Source organism: Pagrus major, chromosome 13 (assembly GCF_040436345.1).
Source record: "Pagrus major chromosome 13, Pma_NU_1.0".
In the NCBI taxonomy this organism is placed as follows: domain Eukaryota; kingdom Metazoa; phylum Chordata; class Actinopteri; order Spariformes; family Sparidae; genus Pagrus; species Pagrus major.
In genome coordinates, this window is record NC_133227.1 from 4,468,473 (window position 1) to 4,488,706 (window position 20,234).

A 20,234-nucleotide genomic window follows, 5' to 3' on the forward strand; every position below is an offset into this window, starting at 1 on the left:
GCCTACCTTGACATTTGACTATAACTTTTTATAGAATTGAAATTTACAGACTAATCATCTACTTTTACTTCTTGTAGTCAGCACCGTGTTCAGATGTAAAATGTCTATAGGCAAACATAGTTAGTGCATGCTGGGAATAAAGATTCCGATAAGTTTTTCCCTTTTTCAGTCCGTAAAGTTATTAAAGTTATTTACTCCTCATGTATGGAAACTAATTTATGCAAAGTATAGAAAAGATACAAGTTAGATATTAGAATAAGAAAAATATTCAGATATCTGTTTCATCTGTAGCCTCTGGAGTGATTGCACACTGTCAAAGCACATTTACAAATACACATTTACAGATCATCCATTGAAAACAGTTGATTCAGTTCTACAGAAGATTGTAGATCAGTTAAAACCTCACTCTACATTAACGACTCCCTCCAGATCGTCTGTGCCAACCTGTTCCTTCCCAGAGTCTCCATGGCAAAAGTACCGCCTGGAGCTCCTCATTTTTAATTACTGTACAGGCAGACGTGTGGCTGCAGTGACCAACTGTTAGAGATTTGTCAAAATCATTTTATAATGGTCCAGAAAGAGTGTAGAAAAATATCTTAATTTATTATCGGATCATTACCAGGATCATGTTTAAATGAGAATTATATAGCAGCTATTTAGTTCCCAGTGTCTGCGCTTTACAGTCGGATCCAACAGATTCAACTTAATAAATAAACAAAATTTGGACGTGCAAAATACTAGATGTTATTTTAAAGAATAAGTTTATTCAGATATGAAAATGTGGTTATCTACTCGTCCCCATGCCGATGGAAAGTTGTAGTCCACAAAACATTTCTGGAGCCTCACAGCAAAACAGCATTGCAGCATTCTCCTAAACAAGCGTGGTTGGGATCTACGAGATCCCAAATTCATTTGATATTATTATTATTATTGCATTGCATTGGACAAACTGCATGGGGCCATTTTATGTCCTTTTTTGGGTCATTTTTTTTTATTTAAAACAAGTCCCCATCTACTTCAGTTGTTTAGGAGAATGCTTCAACACTGTTTTGTGGACTACGAAACTTCACCCGACTGTATCTGTTTAGTTGATATTATAACCACATCCTTGTGTCTGTTTCTTGTAAATACCAATTTTAAAAAAGTCACAATTTTAGCTTAGCAAGTCCCAATTTCGATTTACCTCGAGTCATTTTAATTTGAAACTTTTTTGCCTTTCTTTTTTCGCCTGGCGCAAATTGGCTTCCATACCAACATAATTCAAGATAATCTCAAGCAAGCAGCATGTGTGTGAAAGTTCCCGTAGTAAACTCTGAAATAAGACTTGCATGGTGAACCTGCAGCAGAGTACGGAAGCCCTAAAGGGCCATGCATTCATACATTTTATTTCCTCCGTTTTCCCGTGATAACAAGTTAATTTGTTTTCTTGAGATCTCGAGTTATTATCTCAAAATAACAACTGCCGTTTTCCCGAGATAACCGGATAATTTTCTCGAGATCTCGAGATAACGAAACTTTGTTTTCTCGAGATAACCGGATAATTTTCTCAAGATCTCGAGATAACGAAACTTTGTTTTCTCGAGATAACCGGATAATTTTCTCGAGATAACGAAACTTTGTTTTCCCGAGTTAACGGGATAATTTTCTCGAGATCTCGAGATAACGAAACTTTGTTTTCCCGAGATAACGATATAATTAATTCGAGATCTTGAGAAAACAAAACGATAGTGTAGTATATTAAATCATTGCAGGAAACATCATTCAGTGTAGCAATGTCAGAGGAGCAGGAGCATATTGATCACTGCGTCACATATCTTTTCAATCAAGGCCTGACACAGGCTGAAATAGCATTATGCCTTGCTATTACAGATAATATACACATTAGTGTGCGTAATCTAAAAAGACAGTTAGCAAGGCCTCAGCTATATCGGCGGCGCAATCTAAGTGAGCCTGATGTCGTCATTAACTACATAGCTGACCAGCTACGAGGTCCAGGGCGTCTCCATAATCTCAGGCCTATCATATCACAGTCATTATCTCGAGATCTCGAGATATTATCTCGAAATAACAACTGCTGTTTTCCCGAGATAACAGGATAATTTTCTCAAGATCTCGAGATAACGAAACTTTGTTTTCCCGAGATAACGATACAATTAATTTGAGATCTCGAGATAATGACTGTGATATGATAGGTCTGAGATTATGGAGACACTTAATTGTATCGTTATCTCGGGAAAACAAAGTTTCGTTATCTCGAGATCTTGAGAAAATTATCCTGTTATCTCGGGAAAACAGCAGTTGTTATTTCGAGATAATATCTCAAGATCTCGAGAAAACAAATGAAATTAACTCGTTATCACGGGAAAACGGAGGAAATAAAATGTATGAATGCATGGCCCTTTAGGGCTTCCGTAGCAGAGGAAACAAATTCTACTAATTAATAAATGAGATTTACTTCTTCACATTTTTTAAATGATTCAACATGTGTAGTGATAGTTTATTGTTTTTACATGTAAATAGAAAAAAGAATTCAAAGTCTGAAAGGTGAATATAAACCTGCTTTTATTAAGGAAATGTAATAAAATCCTTTGTACATGGCCTCTCCACAGAGGTTCATTGTGTCCATACATGCAACTCTCATGGTTGAGGTACTGTTACAAATGAACTGGAAAAACTAAAACCAAATTGGATCAAATGTCATTATCGGACGCAAACTAAACCAGGGTCCATTTCGAGTTGCAGTTTGGTAAAACTATCACCGAGTTCACATGCACTTTATCTGGGGAGAAAAGGATGAGAAAGTCTGATATACTAAACAAATGTAGGCGTACATGGTTTGTAGCAATTGTAGGTTTTTTCCTTCAGTTTATAAAAAATTCACTTATACAAACAGACGAATGTTTCATTTGTAGCTCTTTCCTCAATGTACAGTTCACCAGCTCACCTTCTGCATAATGCATAGACACAGAAAGCTTATCACAACCAAAGAAGCTATGGTGTGTGTAATCAGTTACCAAAAAATGTTGAGAGTCACAGCTGCAGATACTGCATTTACATGAGAACAGCTTCTACGTGTGTACAAAGTGTAAACCATAAGCTCAGTTAAACCATTGGAATATGCTGTTACATAAAAAGGGGTCGCTCTCCTAGTCCCTACGAGTTATAATGATTTCAACAATATGGCACTAAGTGATTAAAAGCCGACCTCATTTGAATTTAAAAAATTGTCTTGTTTCAAAACAGTGGCAGCTGAAACAGACAGTCTTGTGTTTTTTAAAAGAAGCATCTAAGTGAACACAGTCAGTTGTAAATGAAGTCCAACAGGCTTTGAAAATAACACCATCGCAGGCAGCAGTTTCAGATGACCAGTTTCATATTATTGATATTTTCTGAGTAAAAACTGGGGTACAATGTTGTCACTTTAATTGATGCTTAACCCTATTGATCGATGCTTGTCTTAAATATTATGAAACCGAAAAATAGTCTTATAGTAAAACAAGAAAATGACTTTACTCCACTAAATATAACATTTATCCAACTTAAGATTTCACCACAAAAATATGTCTGTAAAGAATTCAAATGACTTAGTAAGTATTCCAGGACGTTTTGATTGCAAATCATGGCTTTTTTTTTCTTCTTCTTCTTCGTCAAAATAGAAAAACAACGGAAATTACAACAGTTCGTCTAATTGTCATTTAAAGCAATGTTTTGCCCTATAGTTCCACAGATTATTTTTTCAAGTGAATTCAATTTTATTTGCATTGCCATGACGCTGAAATGCTCCATAAGGCACTACAAGAGGCAAATCTCATGTTTCCAGAAGCAAAAAGTCCTGTTGCGTCATTGCCCTCTGTTAGTGTGACGGGCCTCACAACCCAGAATGAGCACTTGTTGACTTGTAGGCTTGTGTCCAAGCTGATGACAAAGAAGACTGTTGCCTCCAGGATGCCAGCCTCGGGGTGTCGGGGTCACACAGAGTGGCTGTTTCCGTCCAGACGCTCCAGTGGGAATTGACACATTTCACTTCTGCAGAGCCAAGAGATGTGCAAAGGATGAGGATCACACTCTGCTGCCGGCACACTGGACTAAATCAGTTTAGGTTGGTTCGACTCAAAAAACACAAGTTCCCCTGCAGACTCGGAAAGGCAATTTAGTGGAACTTAAACTGAATTATTAGTTCAGTCCTCTCATGACTTGTGCAGCTAAGTTGATTTAGCTCAATTTGAGAGTTCAATAACAACCATCAGAGTCAAATACATTATGAGTTCACTGATGTGAAGACTGACATCAGTACTAACTTTAAAGCCCCCCTCCAGTCAGTTTCTCTTTAACGTTCATTACCATCGGAACCACATTGCCGTACTGGCAAGATCAACATCACTGGCATGGATTAGCGTTAGCTGTTGGAGGATGATGATCGACTCCCAGATTCTACTATAGTCGAACATCATTATTTCATATTAGCAACCGCTTAAATTTTGTGACTTTGAGCACAAAAAAATAACATTTTTGAATGTTTCAAACTACAAATACTTCAAACCTGGAAACATGGACTTCTAGCTGGAACAATTCATGTTTGTAAGTTCAGAGAAGGTCTGAAAATTAACATTGGAAATGTTCCTTTGGATTAACTTGAATTAATACAATGTATATATTTAGGTTAAAGGGGCAATACGTGAGATTTTTTGTTAATAACAAAAAAATGAACTAAAGTCATCAACAGAATGTGAATAAATAGCAGTTTTGACATTATGATGATAAATATTGTGTTGCAGAGATTTCCACTGGAGTTAGCATGCTAACCAGCTAGCTGGTCCGAAGCGGTTACCTTCTTACATACTGCACCTTTAAGTTAATGATAAAATCCTGATTGATTCCACTGGGTTCCTGTATTGTATTTCACATTACGTTTAAACTGACGCAACACATAAACAACAATAAAGGACGTACCCTTTAGATTTTAACACTCTCTGTCCCGTACACGTTGTAGCCTTCACGGTACGTGGCAAAATTCTGGGTGTTTGCCGGAGGGGCTGGCTTAAAGTTCTGGGCATTCTTTGCCAGCTTCAGTCTTTTGGTTTCTTGCCGTGACTTATAACAGAACTCTATCAAAGCCACGGTCATAGCCAGGCCAAGCCCTCCCACCAGAATATAGAAGACTCCTGCCACGTTGCTCAGGCTTAGTGCACTTGTCTTGTCCTGGGGGAGGTAGAGACCACCGTTAAGACACTTTGTACTGGCAGTGTGAGGCTGACCTCAAACAACATGTACACCAATCCTATATGTACATCCTGCTGCACTATGGCTAACTCTGAGGAGGATGCTAATTGTGTCTACAAAACCCTCTGAGATATAAATGCCTAATTTAGCCTACGAGTGACATAAATTAGAACAACTTAAATGTGTCTGCTTTCTACTCTAAAGAGCTGAGAAGGTGAATGTAGAGAGAGCTGCTATCTGTCCTGCTTTATGGTCTCTTTACGAGCCCACACATCTAGAGGAAGGCGGTCGTGGTCGTACAGGTCTACAGATTAAACCTATCATAGCTGCTCAACTTCAACACACTGCATCTGTACAATCAAAGTGGCAAGCTGTGGAGGGCGAATTGAACCATTTTGCTGCTATTAAAAGCCAAACAGTCATATTGAAATTAATTTATGTGAGTTTTACCATTTGCATTGCAACCCTGGGGGCCTTTTGTCATCCTGAAGCCAGTACATTCAACTTTTTCTACCTTAAAAAGTCGAATAATTGGCTTATAAACTTCCTTAAATTAATGAAATATGTAATTAAAAGTTTCTTGCTTTGACACTCCATCTATGAGACATGACTATTAAATACCATTTGACCACTTTATGCTCAGATGGTATTTAAAGGTCAGTTTGGAGTCAGAATAAGGATGCCTTTGGGGGAAACTAGCAGCTCGTATCGGAGTTAATAGACGCAGATTGCATACAAATGATGAAGAGCACCAATAAACTAAATTTCAATAAAGGTTTGGACGAGAAAAACAGCAGTATAATGGTTTCAATTCTATGATTCAACTTTTCAAAATTTTATGGTATGGATCAAAAAATGTGTGTGATCATGCTGCAATTTTACAAATCTGGAATCGTAGAAATGGAGTCATGTCGATGTAAATGGATCATGATCAGAGTGTAAAAAAATCCGACTATGTGTGAAGATTTAGTTTTCATGTCATGTCCTGATTAACATGTCTGACAGGATGTGTGCTTTAGATGTTTGCACATGAACAGTTGGGTCAAAATGCATTTTGCAATCAGTATGAAAAGACCTGCAGCGACTGACCTTACTTCCCGAGTCCTTGGTTCCACATTCACCCTTATCGTACCACCATTTGTTTTTCAGCTTGTCTAAGATGCCTTGTTCACTGAGTTTCAATACTGCAAGGTTTACAGGAGTTCTTCACGTGGGAAATAACATAAATAACATTATATTATGTTATTTTATGTTATTCAACTTTTTTAAACTACTTTATACTGTGCAAAGCGATAGAGTAGGGTCCTGGCCAACACATCACAGATAGCAAGCAACACTACAGTATATATACAGTATATATATATCAATATATGACCTTTCATAATCCATGACTACCCTAGCATGCCAGACCCCACCTATATCGCTTTGAGTAATCGGCACACACTGATCACAAGAAGAGAAAAAGATTTGAACTTGCAGAATAAAGCAGCTGCTGCATAGCTTTAACTGAATGGAAGAAAAACAAGAGGCAGTAATTGCTGAGGGCACATTTTTTTTGCTATGGGCAGCCTTTTTTTCATGTTTTAGCAAGGTGGATCTAACAGGAACCCTTTCTTGACTAACAGACAAAACACAACAGTTCAGTTTCATTAGTAATTGGAGGCTAATGTCTCACAAAACTGCCCCTCGAAATCACAAAATTGTTAAAAACAGAAACATCTGGACCAAGTTTAGACCGTTTTTACGTGTATGAATCAAGTCAGAGTGATCTTGGTTCATCACTTTATCTATTCATAGTTAAAGGTCCTGAAAAATGTGCCTGTCTATTAAGACATTTTTTCAGGGTGTTTGTTTTGAGAGACATTAAGCTCACTTTCCCTGACTGACACATTCCCAGGCTCATTTCCTTTCAGAAATAAAGATCAGTGTTTGTAATCGTCATCAAATATATTGTATTCACCACTGTCTCCTCGTTATATCTAACAGAACACAAATCATGTTTTCAGATTATTTATATGAAAAAACAAACATGAAGAAGAAGTCATGCATGATGTTGAGTGGATGATCTGCAGTCCTGTTCTCCAGTCAGAGCTCTTTGAAAGGCAAAGTTATGATGATAAAATGCAACGACAGACTGTACATGTACTAAACTTTTGTTTACCAATGAAGATTTATGCGGTAACGATCCTACATACAGTGATCTGTAATTGTATTATTTGGACAGAAATACGTTTTGGATGCTTAAGCTCAGAGACACTATGAGGATGAATCACAAACAAAAAATAAGTTAAGTGGGTCGTTTTCATCCATTTTATGAGCAACAGCTAATAATCACACATTTTTCATCATAATTGTTTTTAACAGTAGTTCATCTCAATAAAATGTGGCTACAGTAATTGTTTCCGTGTTACATTTACATCCATCCTTTCCTCAAGTTAATAACTGTTACTCACATAAAAATACAAGCTACTCTAGAGCTACTCTACAGACTTGACTTTTCTCATGTTATTATAAATGATATATTTGCAGTTTCTTTTCAGCTGTAAGAAAAAAAAATCAATTGATGGTCATCAGATAAAGTCCCAGACCTCAGACACACCACCAGGTGGTGGCCATGGACTTTTAAATAATATGCTGAAATGAAGTGTCCAGGTTCATAGTTTAGACTCACTCATATATATATATATACAGTATATACACTATATGTGTGTGTGTGTGTGTGTGTGTGTGTGTGTGTGTGGTAATTTCAGTGTATGGAAACAGATTACAGCAGTGGCTAGAAGGACAGGTTTGTTGTTTGGTTATACACCAGCAACGTTTGGACTCATCATTTACTGTGGATAGAAACACACTATATTACATTTAGTCACAAAAGATTTAAGATCGAGATTTAAAGGGTGAAGAGCAAAATAACGATTCAGAGGAATCAAAGGGACTTCAGAGGTGAGAAATACAGCTCGATGGAGGTAACAGTGAGAAAAACTACATCTGTTTCCCTGCCCTTTCTAAGCAGCTTGGTTTTGTAATTATTTTGTCTGAGAGACATAAAATCAAAGTGTTTCTGCTCTGTGGCTCGTCGCAGTGTAGTCTGTGCTGGTGAATAACTCCACCTGACATTTACTGTCAAGAGAAAAACACTGTGAGCTGTCCTAAACCTCTGATGTAATAGCAGTTCACAGCTCGACGCAGAGTGAACTCAGACAGATTACAAAAAAACGTGGTTTTACCAACACAGGGCATTTCTACAATAAACAGCTCAAATTAAAACAAAAAACAATACTGACAATGAACTTTTAGTTCGTGATGGTCCACAGAGCAAAATCTAAAACAATTACACACATATAGTACATATTAGGGCCGGGCAATATATTGTTATTATATCATTATCTAGAGTTTGGACTTCGTTATATGGTGATATGACATAAGTGTTGTCATTTTTTTACTTACAAGACTGTTCTTACTCACTTCAGTCATTATATCCACATTACTGATGATTATTGATCATAATCTCATTGTGTTAATATATTGTGAAAGTACCGATAGTCATCCCTACAAGATTGTTGCAATGTCAGTACTGAGATATCTGGTGAAAAATATTGTGATATTTGAATTTGTCACCGAGTCCTACTAGTACTTTTGAGGAGATTTTAAAATTTGGAGATATATACTGTGTATTGTGATATCGTGACCTTTTACCTTTGAATTATATTTAATTGTGTAATTCTTATTTTAACTCCTGTTCTTATCACAGCACATATTGTATGAGCATGTGACAAATGAAATCTTCAATCAATTTAATTGCAGCTAATACAGTGCCTCTTTCTACATGTCTGAATCAAAAAAAAAAAAACCTTTAACGGCAAAAGACCCTGTGAAAAAGAAATTTAAATACATGAGTCATATTACATGTCAAGTATAAGTACTAAGGTCAACAGGGAGCTCATGTTCCAGATGTGGATATATATATATATATAAAAGACACACAGTATTGTCACATAGTCACCTGCTTATATCGAAGCCACTGAAGCCTCTGTCTTCTCTCTGGTGACTGTCTGCAAAGGCTCATTAATTATGCATCCAGTTGACCAATCAGGTTTCTTTCAAGCCTGGCAGAGTTTGAGGTGATGTTCTCCAGGAAGCAGATAATAGGCGTATTTAATTATAATAATCTAAAGTGCATTGATTCTCTCGAGGAATACAGCTCCGCAGAGGGCACGAGTAAAATGTTGTTCGGTTACTAACTTTAAAAGCCTGCACTTATTAAACACCTGCATGACAATATGAAATATGATTTTTGTTTTGATGAAAAGAGTACAAATCCAACACAGTACAGGGGGTGGACAGAATATCATAAACACATGTGCAATCAACTGTAACGCAATGCAACAACTAGTGCTATAACAATTACATTTGTAAAGTTTAATGGTAACTTATTATTAATAATGTTAATGAGTTGGCGACAAATCTATGTTAATAAATCACAGATAAATATACTTTTTCAAGTATTTGAAGTATTCCCTTGCATCTTAAGAGACCTCTAAACTTCACAAAGAACGCATTAATTGTTGTATTGGATATGATACATTGTTTAAGTGTTTCTGGTATTGTGTCCACCCTCTGCACCTGTTCAGAGTCAGGGTGTAAGGGTTGACCAAACCTCCACTCCCTCTGATTTAAGTCACATCAGAACTTTACCCTTCAGTCTCTCTGGAAAACAAGAAAACAGGATCCAAAAGCATTCATGAGCACACAAAATAAAACGTGCATGCACAATACTGACTCCCATGGCCAAATTAGGACATAAATCACATACTGTATAATGTCAAACATCATACAGTATGAACTATAAATTACCCACAAGGATGTAAATGTTTTAAATCACCGAGCTTTGATGAATGAAAGTACAATTACCAGTTGTAGATAAGTAATGTCTGAAAAGAAAGTTAATTAACAGTGCTGAATTTGATTACGGCAGCCCAATGATGAGATTTCTCATATTTTCTCAGTGGTAGTTACATACAATATATTTCCATCCTATTATTCAATTATCTGTACGTGCATTTCTGAAAGCGAAATAAGGACAAAGAAATGTGGCAGTCAGATGTGACTGTGTTACACTGATCATCTACTCTTTCTAACCGAGGGATCGAGGCAAGTTGCCGCTGAGAGAGGAGACGGCTTCTTTGTGTTATCCCATCACCAGTATCCATGTATCCTGCTCACTCAGGAATGGATGACTCGAGTCAATAACAGCAAAGGTTGCCTTGTCTCTTCTCTCACAATTTGCCACGTGTACTGTGGTCATGATGCAAGCTGAAGAGCAGAGGCAGAGATGGATCCACAGTGGGGCTGTTACTGCGCCCTGGTGTCTGAAACACAAGATCAGGGGCCTCATTTATACAAAGGCTGTACAACAGATTTAATTGCAAGGAGTCTTCATCTGTGTCAATATGTTTTACATGATCTGGAAAAAGGTCCCAGTTCTTCTGCAGAGCTGAGGCTGATGTGCTCGGCTCTGCGGGGATAAAGTAAGGATAGATTATGCACGTGCACACAGCATGACAGACAAGCTTTGCAATGATTATTAGTTGAGTTCTTCTTGTCTAGTTTAACTCCTCTTCTTTGTTTAAACATGACATTAAAAGTGAGACTATGTGACTTTTGGAAGAAGAAATAACACAATCTTACCTTTATAAATAAAAGTTGTATTCAGTTTGCTGCTACAGCCATACTTGGTCATGTCCAGTAGCTAACGGTGGCTAATGTAGCAATGTTAGCTAACTTTAAATTATAGATATGTGACTTTGGAAGGATAAATAACAAAATCTTCCTTTTACCAAATGAATTTTTTTAAAATTCATGTGCAGTGAATCTCAGTTTTCAGAATGCTGTTACAGCCTACTTTGGTCTGCTATGTCCAGCAGCTAATGGTGGCTAACGATACCTGATAGAAGCTAACTTTAAATTATAGATATGTGAAAAATTCTCAGTATTCTTTGCTGCTACACACTTACTTGGTCCGATATGTCCAGTATCCAAGCTAACGGTGGCTACTGTTTGCTAACTTTAAATTAAAGATGTTGTAACTGACATTAGTTAGCTCACTGACTTTATGAATCTTGATTGTTTGTGATACTGTCATACCGTCTTTTAGCATGTCAAAATTATACATTTTCTATAGTTTTATTATAATTAAAAAAATTAAATAAAAGTAAACATACCAAAAATGTAATGTGCCATTGCCATGCACTGCCCAGTTTGGCCACTAGTGGCTGCTTTTTGGCAAAAGTCACATAGTCTCACTTTGAGATGTGGGTGCATCTTCACTTAGCTTTATGCTCAATATGAAAAACAATCTTAATACAGATTCAAATCAAATCCTCTTGTACAAATGGGGCCCCTGGTCATATCTTATACTCTACTACTGCAGGGTTTACCAGGTCAGGGTGGCCATGGATAGACTTTGACTGGCCTTGGATCAAGACCAACCAAAGGTGTTCTGTCAGTCTTACGCTGGATTTCGGTGAGAGGATGTTGGACAAAAAAGTTTGGACCGTTAGTTTTCACTGTGCCATTAGAATTCTCACGTTTGCCTGCGATGCTTAGTCCCCTCAAGACAACGCTGTTCCCCGTGCCTGCCCTAACACCCAGGCGGCAGATTGGAGAGTGCATACATTGCTCGACTTGGAGGATATGATCATAAAATCGGATTAGATCCTTCTGGCATTAGTTTGAATGCTTCAAAGCTTTCATGTTGGCCTGTAGATATAAAAAACAGAGGGAAAGATGGTTTCCATCTTTCATAACTACAAGCCAAGAACATACAACTACTCTGCCACAAATACACATCAAACAGTTTTCTAATATTCTCCTATCTTACTTCTAATCTTTGGTTTATCTCACATTATTGGGCTTTTTTTCTCCTCCATTAGCCAAGTAAAGGGTTCCCAGTTGATCACATTTGCATAATAAAAATGTAAAAACAGACATGTTTATCTGTAACTGATTAACAAAGGTATTTGGGCCCAAAGACTACAGCCAGTGACGACAGCCTTGCCGATTACTCTGTTCTAGGATACCCGACTTTGGTGACATTGAGGCTGACCTTAGAGTCACCTCCCCCGCTGCCGCACTCTCCCTTGTCGTACCACCATTTGTTTTTCAATTTGTCCAAGAGGCCTTGCTCATTCAGTTTTAACACTGCCAGGTTAACAGCATTTCTTGAAACGATAAAACATAACTTGTAAGAAAATGAACAGGTCCGTGAGAAATCTAATATAGAATATTAGTAAAAAATAGTGATAATATCAATGGTTCATAAGGGGAGCACGGAAGGAACAAATTGGTAAATAATTTCACTGGTGTGGAAGGGTAAGAAGCATTTTTACAGCAAAGAAAATGTTAAATATTAGAGAGGTGGCATGGAGGGTTACATTGCTTGTAACTGAAGTGTGCGGGATGGGGACATTCTGTCATTGTTGAATTAGAAGTAAGAACATTCAGCATGCGGCTTAACATTCATCACAACTGACAGACCAGCATTGTAACTAGCAAAAAAGACATATATCAGTGTTGAATTAGAAGCAATGCAAAAGAGCACCACAGAAACCAGGAGGGAGAAGAGGTTGGAAGGGAAAAGAGCAAAACAAACAAGGTCGGGGAAGGTGAGAGTGCAACATTCACATTCAAATGGATTTACAGACTAAAATACCAAAAACCTTAAGAGAGAGAAGAAAGTAACAGAGACACAAACCAGATACACAGGACAGAACAGAAAAAGGCTAAACGTGTTGATTAAACTTATAAAACTCTTCACTCATTGATGCACTTGGAAAAAAAAAGAAGAATTAAAGGAGTGAGGAAGAAGAGAATGGCAAAAGGAGACATCAGGGTAGGTGGAATACTATAACAACATGGAGGATATTGTTATATTATCCCACCCACCTTAATGCAGAGCCTTTAGGTGTGGCCACGCCGTAGCCCTTAGAGTCGAGGTTTCCTCCCACTTTCATGGTGTCACACGGCTTCCGCTGCTCTATGTACTCGTTCATAGTGGACTCGAGTAGAAACGCGAACTTTCCCTTCGACTTTCGTACTCGAGAAACCCCATCTGGTGTTGTCTTGGCAAAGACTGAGGGCTCGGCTGATTTCATGTAAGACCACATTTTCTCATAAACTGCTATTTTGGAGCGCTGCATTTGAGGACACAGAGAGAAGATAGAGACAGTTTAGTTATGCACTCTGACAACCATAAAAAACATTCATAGTGAGCTGCTGTGGGTTTGAGTACAAGGAAAAGTTTGACATTTTGGGACACTTTCTTACATAAGAGGATCGATATCACTCTGTGTGGAGCTGGAGCCATGAGGCCGTCAGCTTAGCTACATTTAGGGACTGTATGAAAATTATTCGGGTCAGGAGGAAGTCTGAATGTCCAAAAAAATGAAGACGCTATGTATTACCTAAGTCAAAAGGGACTGCAATGATTTGAACTATATTTAATTAACAAGATATCTAATATTTGAATCTTTATTGTTTGTTGTAAATATATACTCATTACAAATTTGATTGTATATTTCATTTTCTAAAAAAGCAGGACCCTCCCAAGAGTTACTTATGTTTTCTTTGGTATCTCTCGTTGACTTACAAGTAAACTGCGACATCCTCCAGCCAATACCTCAAAATAATATGTTTATTGCAAAAACAACACTCCATTTAGGAGAAAATAGCTGCTAAATAAACAACTATTACTGCCATCAAATAAAGACACCTTCTCTGGAGGATTCACATTGAATCACTGACAGCTATAAAGACCAACATCACTGCCCTCTAATCGTTTTTGGTTCTTGGTTTTATTTTGTTATTGTTGGGGTTTTTTTTTGGAATAAATCTCACAAGGGATGAATTAAATAAAATATAAATCAGAGATTAGAAAAAGGCACTCCCCTGTTCTCCCCCCAAAAAAGTCTGGTGTAGTCTTTTTTCAGCAGGAAACATTTTCATACAGTGCCTGAGCGTAAACACTAGAAACAGGGGAAACTGCTGACCTAGTGAAACATAATGTTTATGCTAAGCTAACTCAAATCCCTGCTCCAGCTCCATAATTAACGCAGAGACATGAGGGTGATGTCGATCTTCTCATCAATCCCACAGCAAGAAAGTCAATTAGAGCATTTCCCTAAATGTCAAACTGAACCTTTAAAGTAAAACAACTGCTGCACTTCAGTCCATGACGTCACATTGGCATCACAGTTTCTGGCCAACATGTCAATGCTCAGAGCGCAGTGGACAGTGTTGTAATCCGGAGTGGATTCACTCTCTACATGTTAACAGTGCAGCAGAGGTAGTGGGCTTTTTGCCAGCAGCCTGAAGTCTGACAATCTGGCAGCTCAGCAGAAGCAAAACGCAGACCATGTTTGATATCAATATTAACAGACAGACGTGACCTCGTCCTCCTCTTCAGTTTGTGCCCCGACCAGCAGGTCACAGCTGGAGTCACAACCACCATGGTTTTTAATTTTTAGTTATATCAAATTAATCCTTCCACACAACCATGTTATAATGACTATCTGACTATTTAAGTTTGTGCAGTTATATTGAGTTTATGGCCTGTTGTGCATCATCTAACCCTTCACCAAATTGGTTTTTTTAACCGTATCCTGCAGCCCTGACGTCTACTGTTTTTAATTCATCTTTTTTAAACGCTGCGGACAGATTATCTTCATCATTATATTCATTATATCCAAATGTCTTCACAATTGGGAAAATAAAACCTATATTAACTTTTGAGAAAAGGTGATACATTTCTTACTGTTTTTCCCTTTAATTTGGTTTTCCACATTAAACAATCCAGTTACATAATTGTTAAAATCATGAGTGACCAGACCTCATTATCACATAGTCATTTGTTCAAGCATGATTTCATGAATCCACATGATGGATAAGCCAAACACCATTTAAAGGAGTTTATGTTATCCATTGTCTGACAGTGTGTAGAAGTCCTTGTGTAACGCCGCTGCCTTTAACACATTTGACCTGCTTACTACGAGACTGACGGCTTCACCTCTGTGGCCCAGTCAGCTGCCAGCTGGAGCAGCTACAGACACGCACAGCGCAGCCCTGCTCTGACACTCAGTACACTGCTAAAAATGGCCAGCGAGAGGCTGATCGCTGGTCACCGGGGAGCTGGAGTACACAGCTGTCTACAATAGAGGGGAGGAACACAGAAGCTGCACTAAACTGGGCTAACGTGACCTTCTGCTGAGCTCAGTGAGGGAGGGAGCGCCTCAAAGGAAACTTTGGGTTGAAACTTTTTGATATTTTTTACATATTTTTACATGTCTGCGAGGGGCAGCTTGTCAGGGTTGTGATTAGGGATTGACAGACGGTTTCATAATCGCTCTGGCAAACAGGAAGTAGAAGTGTGAACAAGTATGTGAAGTCAGAACTCTGAAACTAGATCTGTTTTCTATCTTCTACTATATGACATTTGATTTCCATTTATTAATGACCCTACTCTATTTTGAAAATACAACGATAAGCTATTTGTGTATTGCTTTTATATTGCATGTTTCATTATTTGAGTTGTCCTTGGCAACAGGGCAGAACTGCATGTATTTCCTTGCTTATTTATAGATTTAATAAAGAAGAATCCAGTGTGCGTGACCGGTAGCGGTGTGAGTCAGTCCCACATCACATCTGGCAGGTGAAACTAAAAGAAAAGATCGGAGTAAATTGTCAAACTATGTCAGCTCCATGGTGTGCACGGGAGTGTTGTGTAAATAATTCACAGCAGAAGTAATGGATTGTGGGCTCAGGCTAGTACGTGAATCATTTTTGACATATGCACGATTTCAGTTCAGCTGAGTGTTCATGTAAACACTCTTAACATGACAATAATAGCTGATGACAGGCCTGACCGTAGTGTGAAAACAGACATTTTTCTCTGAGTTAGATGAAGACGCATGCTTGTCAGGAGCAGGTCGGTCGTCCCTCTTGATATCTGTTAAAAAAAAAACTCTCCCCCATGCTGTCAGAGTCATAACTCGCTGCTGCAGTCGCGGCTTAACGATGACAAATTGTTCAATAAATTCATTTTAATTAATCGCGACAATCTTTTAACTGACAAACAGGTCGTATCCTCTGACTCCCGAGGAACTTTTACTGCCCCTCAATCCATTCTGGAAATAAACTGGTCTCAACTCTTCGAGCTACCAGTTCATCTGTCAGCTGCTGACTGAAGGGCTGAGAGTGATTCACGGCCCTCTGTGAGCGTCTGTCACTCTGTCATATGGAAAACAGAGACGACAGGCCAAACAAAGCATGTGCAATCTTCCCGACGTTTTATTTTTATCTGGACGCATGTGCATGGTGGAGGATGTAATCAAAACTCATTTACTGTATGTTCATGATCAGTGGAAAAAAAATAATGAACTAATTAATAGCAGGGTTCATTTAGCAGCAGCGCTGAGATTAAAGTAAAGTCTATCCCTGTTACAACTTTTATGTAATAGAAAGTAAACAAACAGCTAATTTGTCTGTTTCAGCGGCTTGTTGAAAGTTACTGTGAAAATTCTGTCCAAAATCTGCCCACTAAAACCTCTAAAGCTCACTAATTAACACATTGTATCTTGTTTGTTTTCACCTGTACAGAAAACTTTGATGCAATGGGGGAAATAGTTCCAGTAAACAACTCCTTGTGAAGCAATTACCTCTCGAAAAATCCTACTTTTAAATTTCTGTTTGTGTGCAGATTAAACAAAGGAGATAAATCAGGTTAATTAGCGAACTCAGAGGTGCTGGAAGGCAGAATTTTTTTTTTAACTTTGTACAGAGAAATGCAAGTCGTTACCGCCCTGCTTCTAATCTTTATGCTAATCTAAAATAATAATCTTTAATATTAGTACTTAATCTTTTTAATCTCTTTCAAAAAACATTAAAATGTTCAAATGAAAGTGTGTTTCTAAATCCTCTCTGAACACCAGAAGAGAATAAAAGTGAGTGTTTAAATAAATGACCATGTTAGTTGTCATCATACATTACTTGCATCGAGGAGGCTGTGTGATCTGGATTATTTGATGCTCCTTCTTTGAAGATCACTGTAAAAGGTATTTACGGCTCTTATTAATCGAGCTTTGAATCACCAGATTTCATCAACCGTTGCTCCACGCCTGTCAATTATCTCCTGAGGAGCACCTTTGACAAATCACAGCCTGCCAAATACATCACGGATTAGCACATCCGCCGCTGCTTATGGAGCTGCTGTTACTGAGATGATTCACCAGGAAGCCTCAAAAATGATCTGTTTGATAAATTTGATGTATTTTAATTTTACAGACGTGACAAACGAGTATTTAAGGGCGTCTTCATGTGCCAATCACCTACAACGTCATCATCTCTTTTATAATGTTAATAAAGATTAATCCAGTGGTTCACAACCCCACCCCACAACTTTTATCAGTCAACAATGGCAGGGGAAGCAAGTAATCAAACAGGATCCAAGTTGAATTTTAGTGAAATGAAGGCCAACACGAGAGCATCGACACACTCTAAAACTTAATCACTCACTTTATATCCGCGCCCCAGTTTGAGATTCTCTAACTTGATGGGACAAATGGAGCAGTCTGCTAAAAAAGTTTCTGTTTGACGACCGAACTTTTGCTTGCGTTGTCGCTCTTATCACTTAATAAACTCATTCCACTCGAAGGTAAACATATGGGTGTTTAAACAAAGTGAAATTGGCAAACAACACAACTCTGACAAACTTTGGTGTCTTGTTTAACACCGCATCTGTTGTCCTCACAGTCATTATGACAGAGCTTGTCTTGCAAGTTTGAATTAACACAATAAAAGCAGAGAATCTTTGTATGTGCTATATTAAACACATTTATCTGGGATTTCAGAGAAAACTACATTTAATATGAATGCTAATTTATTCACCTTAAATATTATATCACCAAATCTGTCTCAATTTTATTATCAGTGTCCTTTAATTGTACTGCAGTCTCTTCCATTTTTCAACATGCTGCAGTTCTCATTCTCAGTCTTGTCTGAACAGCTGCAGTTTTCACAAGTTGAAGTAATGTTTTAAAGCACTGCAGTGCAGGAGACAGCAAGTTACAAATGACCTCCTCCACACCGATCATGGTGATTGCTCCATTTCTATGCTTTTAGACCTCGGTTCAGTTTGGCACAGCAGACCGTGCCATTCTGCTCCAACGCCTTTATAAATGAGCCGGGTCACAGAAACATTAAACATGCCTCAGCTCGGTCACACCCCTGCGAAATCAGTCCTCTCCACACACAGACAAGAATATTTCATCCCAGAGGTAAAAATGCTGTCGTCTTTTCTCGCGTTGCTTTTATTTGATTATGTTTGGACTGACTCTGTCCTCTCCTGCCAGAAGTGAGTGTAAAATGGAGCAGATAACCAAACCAAACAGACAGAAACATGCTGTTCCATCCTGACTGTATTTACACAAGCTGTCTGTAAATCTCCGAAGAGATTGTGTGATGTGATTTTGTAACTCCCCGTGGACTAAAGCAGAGACTGAAACTGACACACTGTCCCTCCCTGTTCACTACCAAATCTAACCAGCGTTTGTATTTATCAAACGTCTCAGACTTGCTTGGAGCAATCACACCAAGAGACCGACTGGGACTAAAAATAGACACAGCTCAGCGTCGGACATTGGTTGTGAATGACATTTCCATTTCCGAGGAATAGGACGCCGTCTTTGAGATTGCAGTTTTGTGACAGAGGACCACAAATTGGAATTATAATGACATCTTGGAGTTCTTCTTGAAAGTTTTTTTCCCTGAAGTTTCAGACACAAACACAGAAGTAGCCTGATAATCTGTTCATTTCACTTAATTCTCTGTGAATCGCTGAGACGTGGGCTGCGATTAATCCTTACAATTTGAGGCAGACCATCAATTTGATGTAGATGATATACTAACTAAAAGACTGACGGGCTTACACAGTCTGTCACCTTCATTTTATATAGGTTCTTATGCATGTAAAGGATCTTGAAAGTTAAAGAAGCTCCTCTCTCCCACAGAAGCACTGCTCCTGAAACGCCTCACCAGTAGTCCTGCCTTTAATTTCTGTCACCATGTCACACATTTGCATAATTTATGCCTAGCGGCTAGTTTGGCATATTAGCACTGATTTAACACAGCTGCTCTGTTGTTGTTAGCAGTGCTGGCTCAGGCGTGTGTGAGCTGACCAATCAGAGCAGACTGGGTATTCAGGAGGGGGCCTTAAAGAGACAGGAGCTAAAACAGAGCGTTTCAGACAGAGGGGGAATACAGTGCTGCAGCACTGGACAGTAAGAGAAAACTGATGCATTTTTTGAGCATTAAAGCATATACATCTATTCTAGTAGTAACTAGACATGACAATAAGCACAATATGTCTCCTTTAATGTTTTTAAGACAGCAACCTTATAGGTTCTTTATTATAGGATGTTAATGCACTGTGCGTCCTTGATGAGAGTATTTATGTCCTTGCGTTTGCAGCACTTATGAGTAGCAGTGATAGAAATGAATCTGCATATTAGTAGAGCCGCAGTGAGGCTAATCAACATTTGGTTTATGACTCTATTGATGGTTCAACGAGGGAGCATAATTGTCCCAGACGCGCAACAGAATTATTCCTGTTGCCAGAAAGTATCAAGCTGGGGGGAAAAACACATTTTTGATTTCAGAGAGAACCAAAGTTAATTTTGTGGACAAAATGGATTTGCAACCAGGCTGATAACAGGCGATCTCTCCTCTCATCCTAATACCATAATTTAGTTTTGTGATGTTCTGCTCTGACACTTGAAAAATATGAGCTCATCTTGGCCATCCATCCCAAAGCAATGTCTTTTAAATCACTTAACAAAAACAAATGCATGCAGTTTCCTTCAGCCGTTTGCTCCTGTAGTAATACTTAATTCCTTTTTTTTCCTATGCACCACTGTTTTATGATGTGCTGAATTAATCGCGTGTAGCTGTAGTATTAGTTCTTT

The 20,234-nt window shown here is 38.3% G+C and overlaps 1 protein-coding gene across 1 annotated transcript in view; it reads right to left on the reverse strand.

Annotated features, from left to right (window-relative positions):
* Positions 1-3,700: 3,700 nt before the first annotated feature.
* Positions 3,701-20,234, reverse strand: part of LOC141006965 (glutamate receptor 3-like) — an 80,884-nt gene continuing 64,350 nt past the window's right edge. The window contains exons 13-16 of the mRNA XM_073479281.1: positions 13,165-13,412; positions 12,326-12,440; positions 4,951-5,199; positions 3,701-4,026 (exon numbers count right to left, since the gene is read on the reverse strand). Of these exons, the coding sequence (XP_073335382.1) occupies positions 4,954-5,199; positions 12,326-12,440; positions 13,165-13,412 (609 nt within the window). The 3' untranslated portion in view covers positions 3,701-4,026; positions 4,951-4,953. The remainder of the gene's footprint in view (positions 4,027-4,950; positions 5,200-12,325; positions 12,441-13,164; positions 13,413-20,234) is intronic.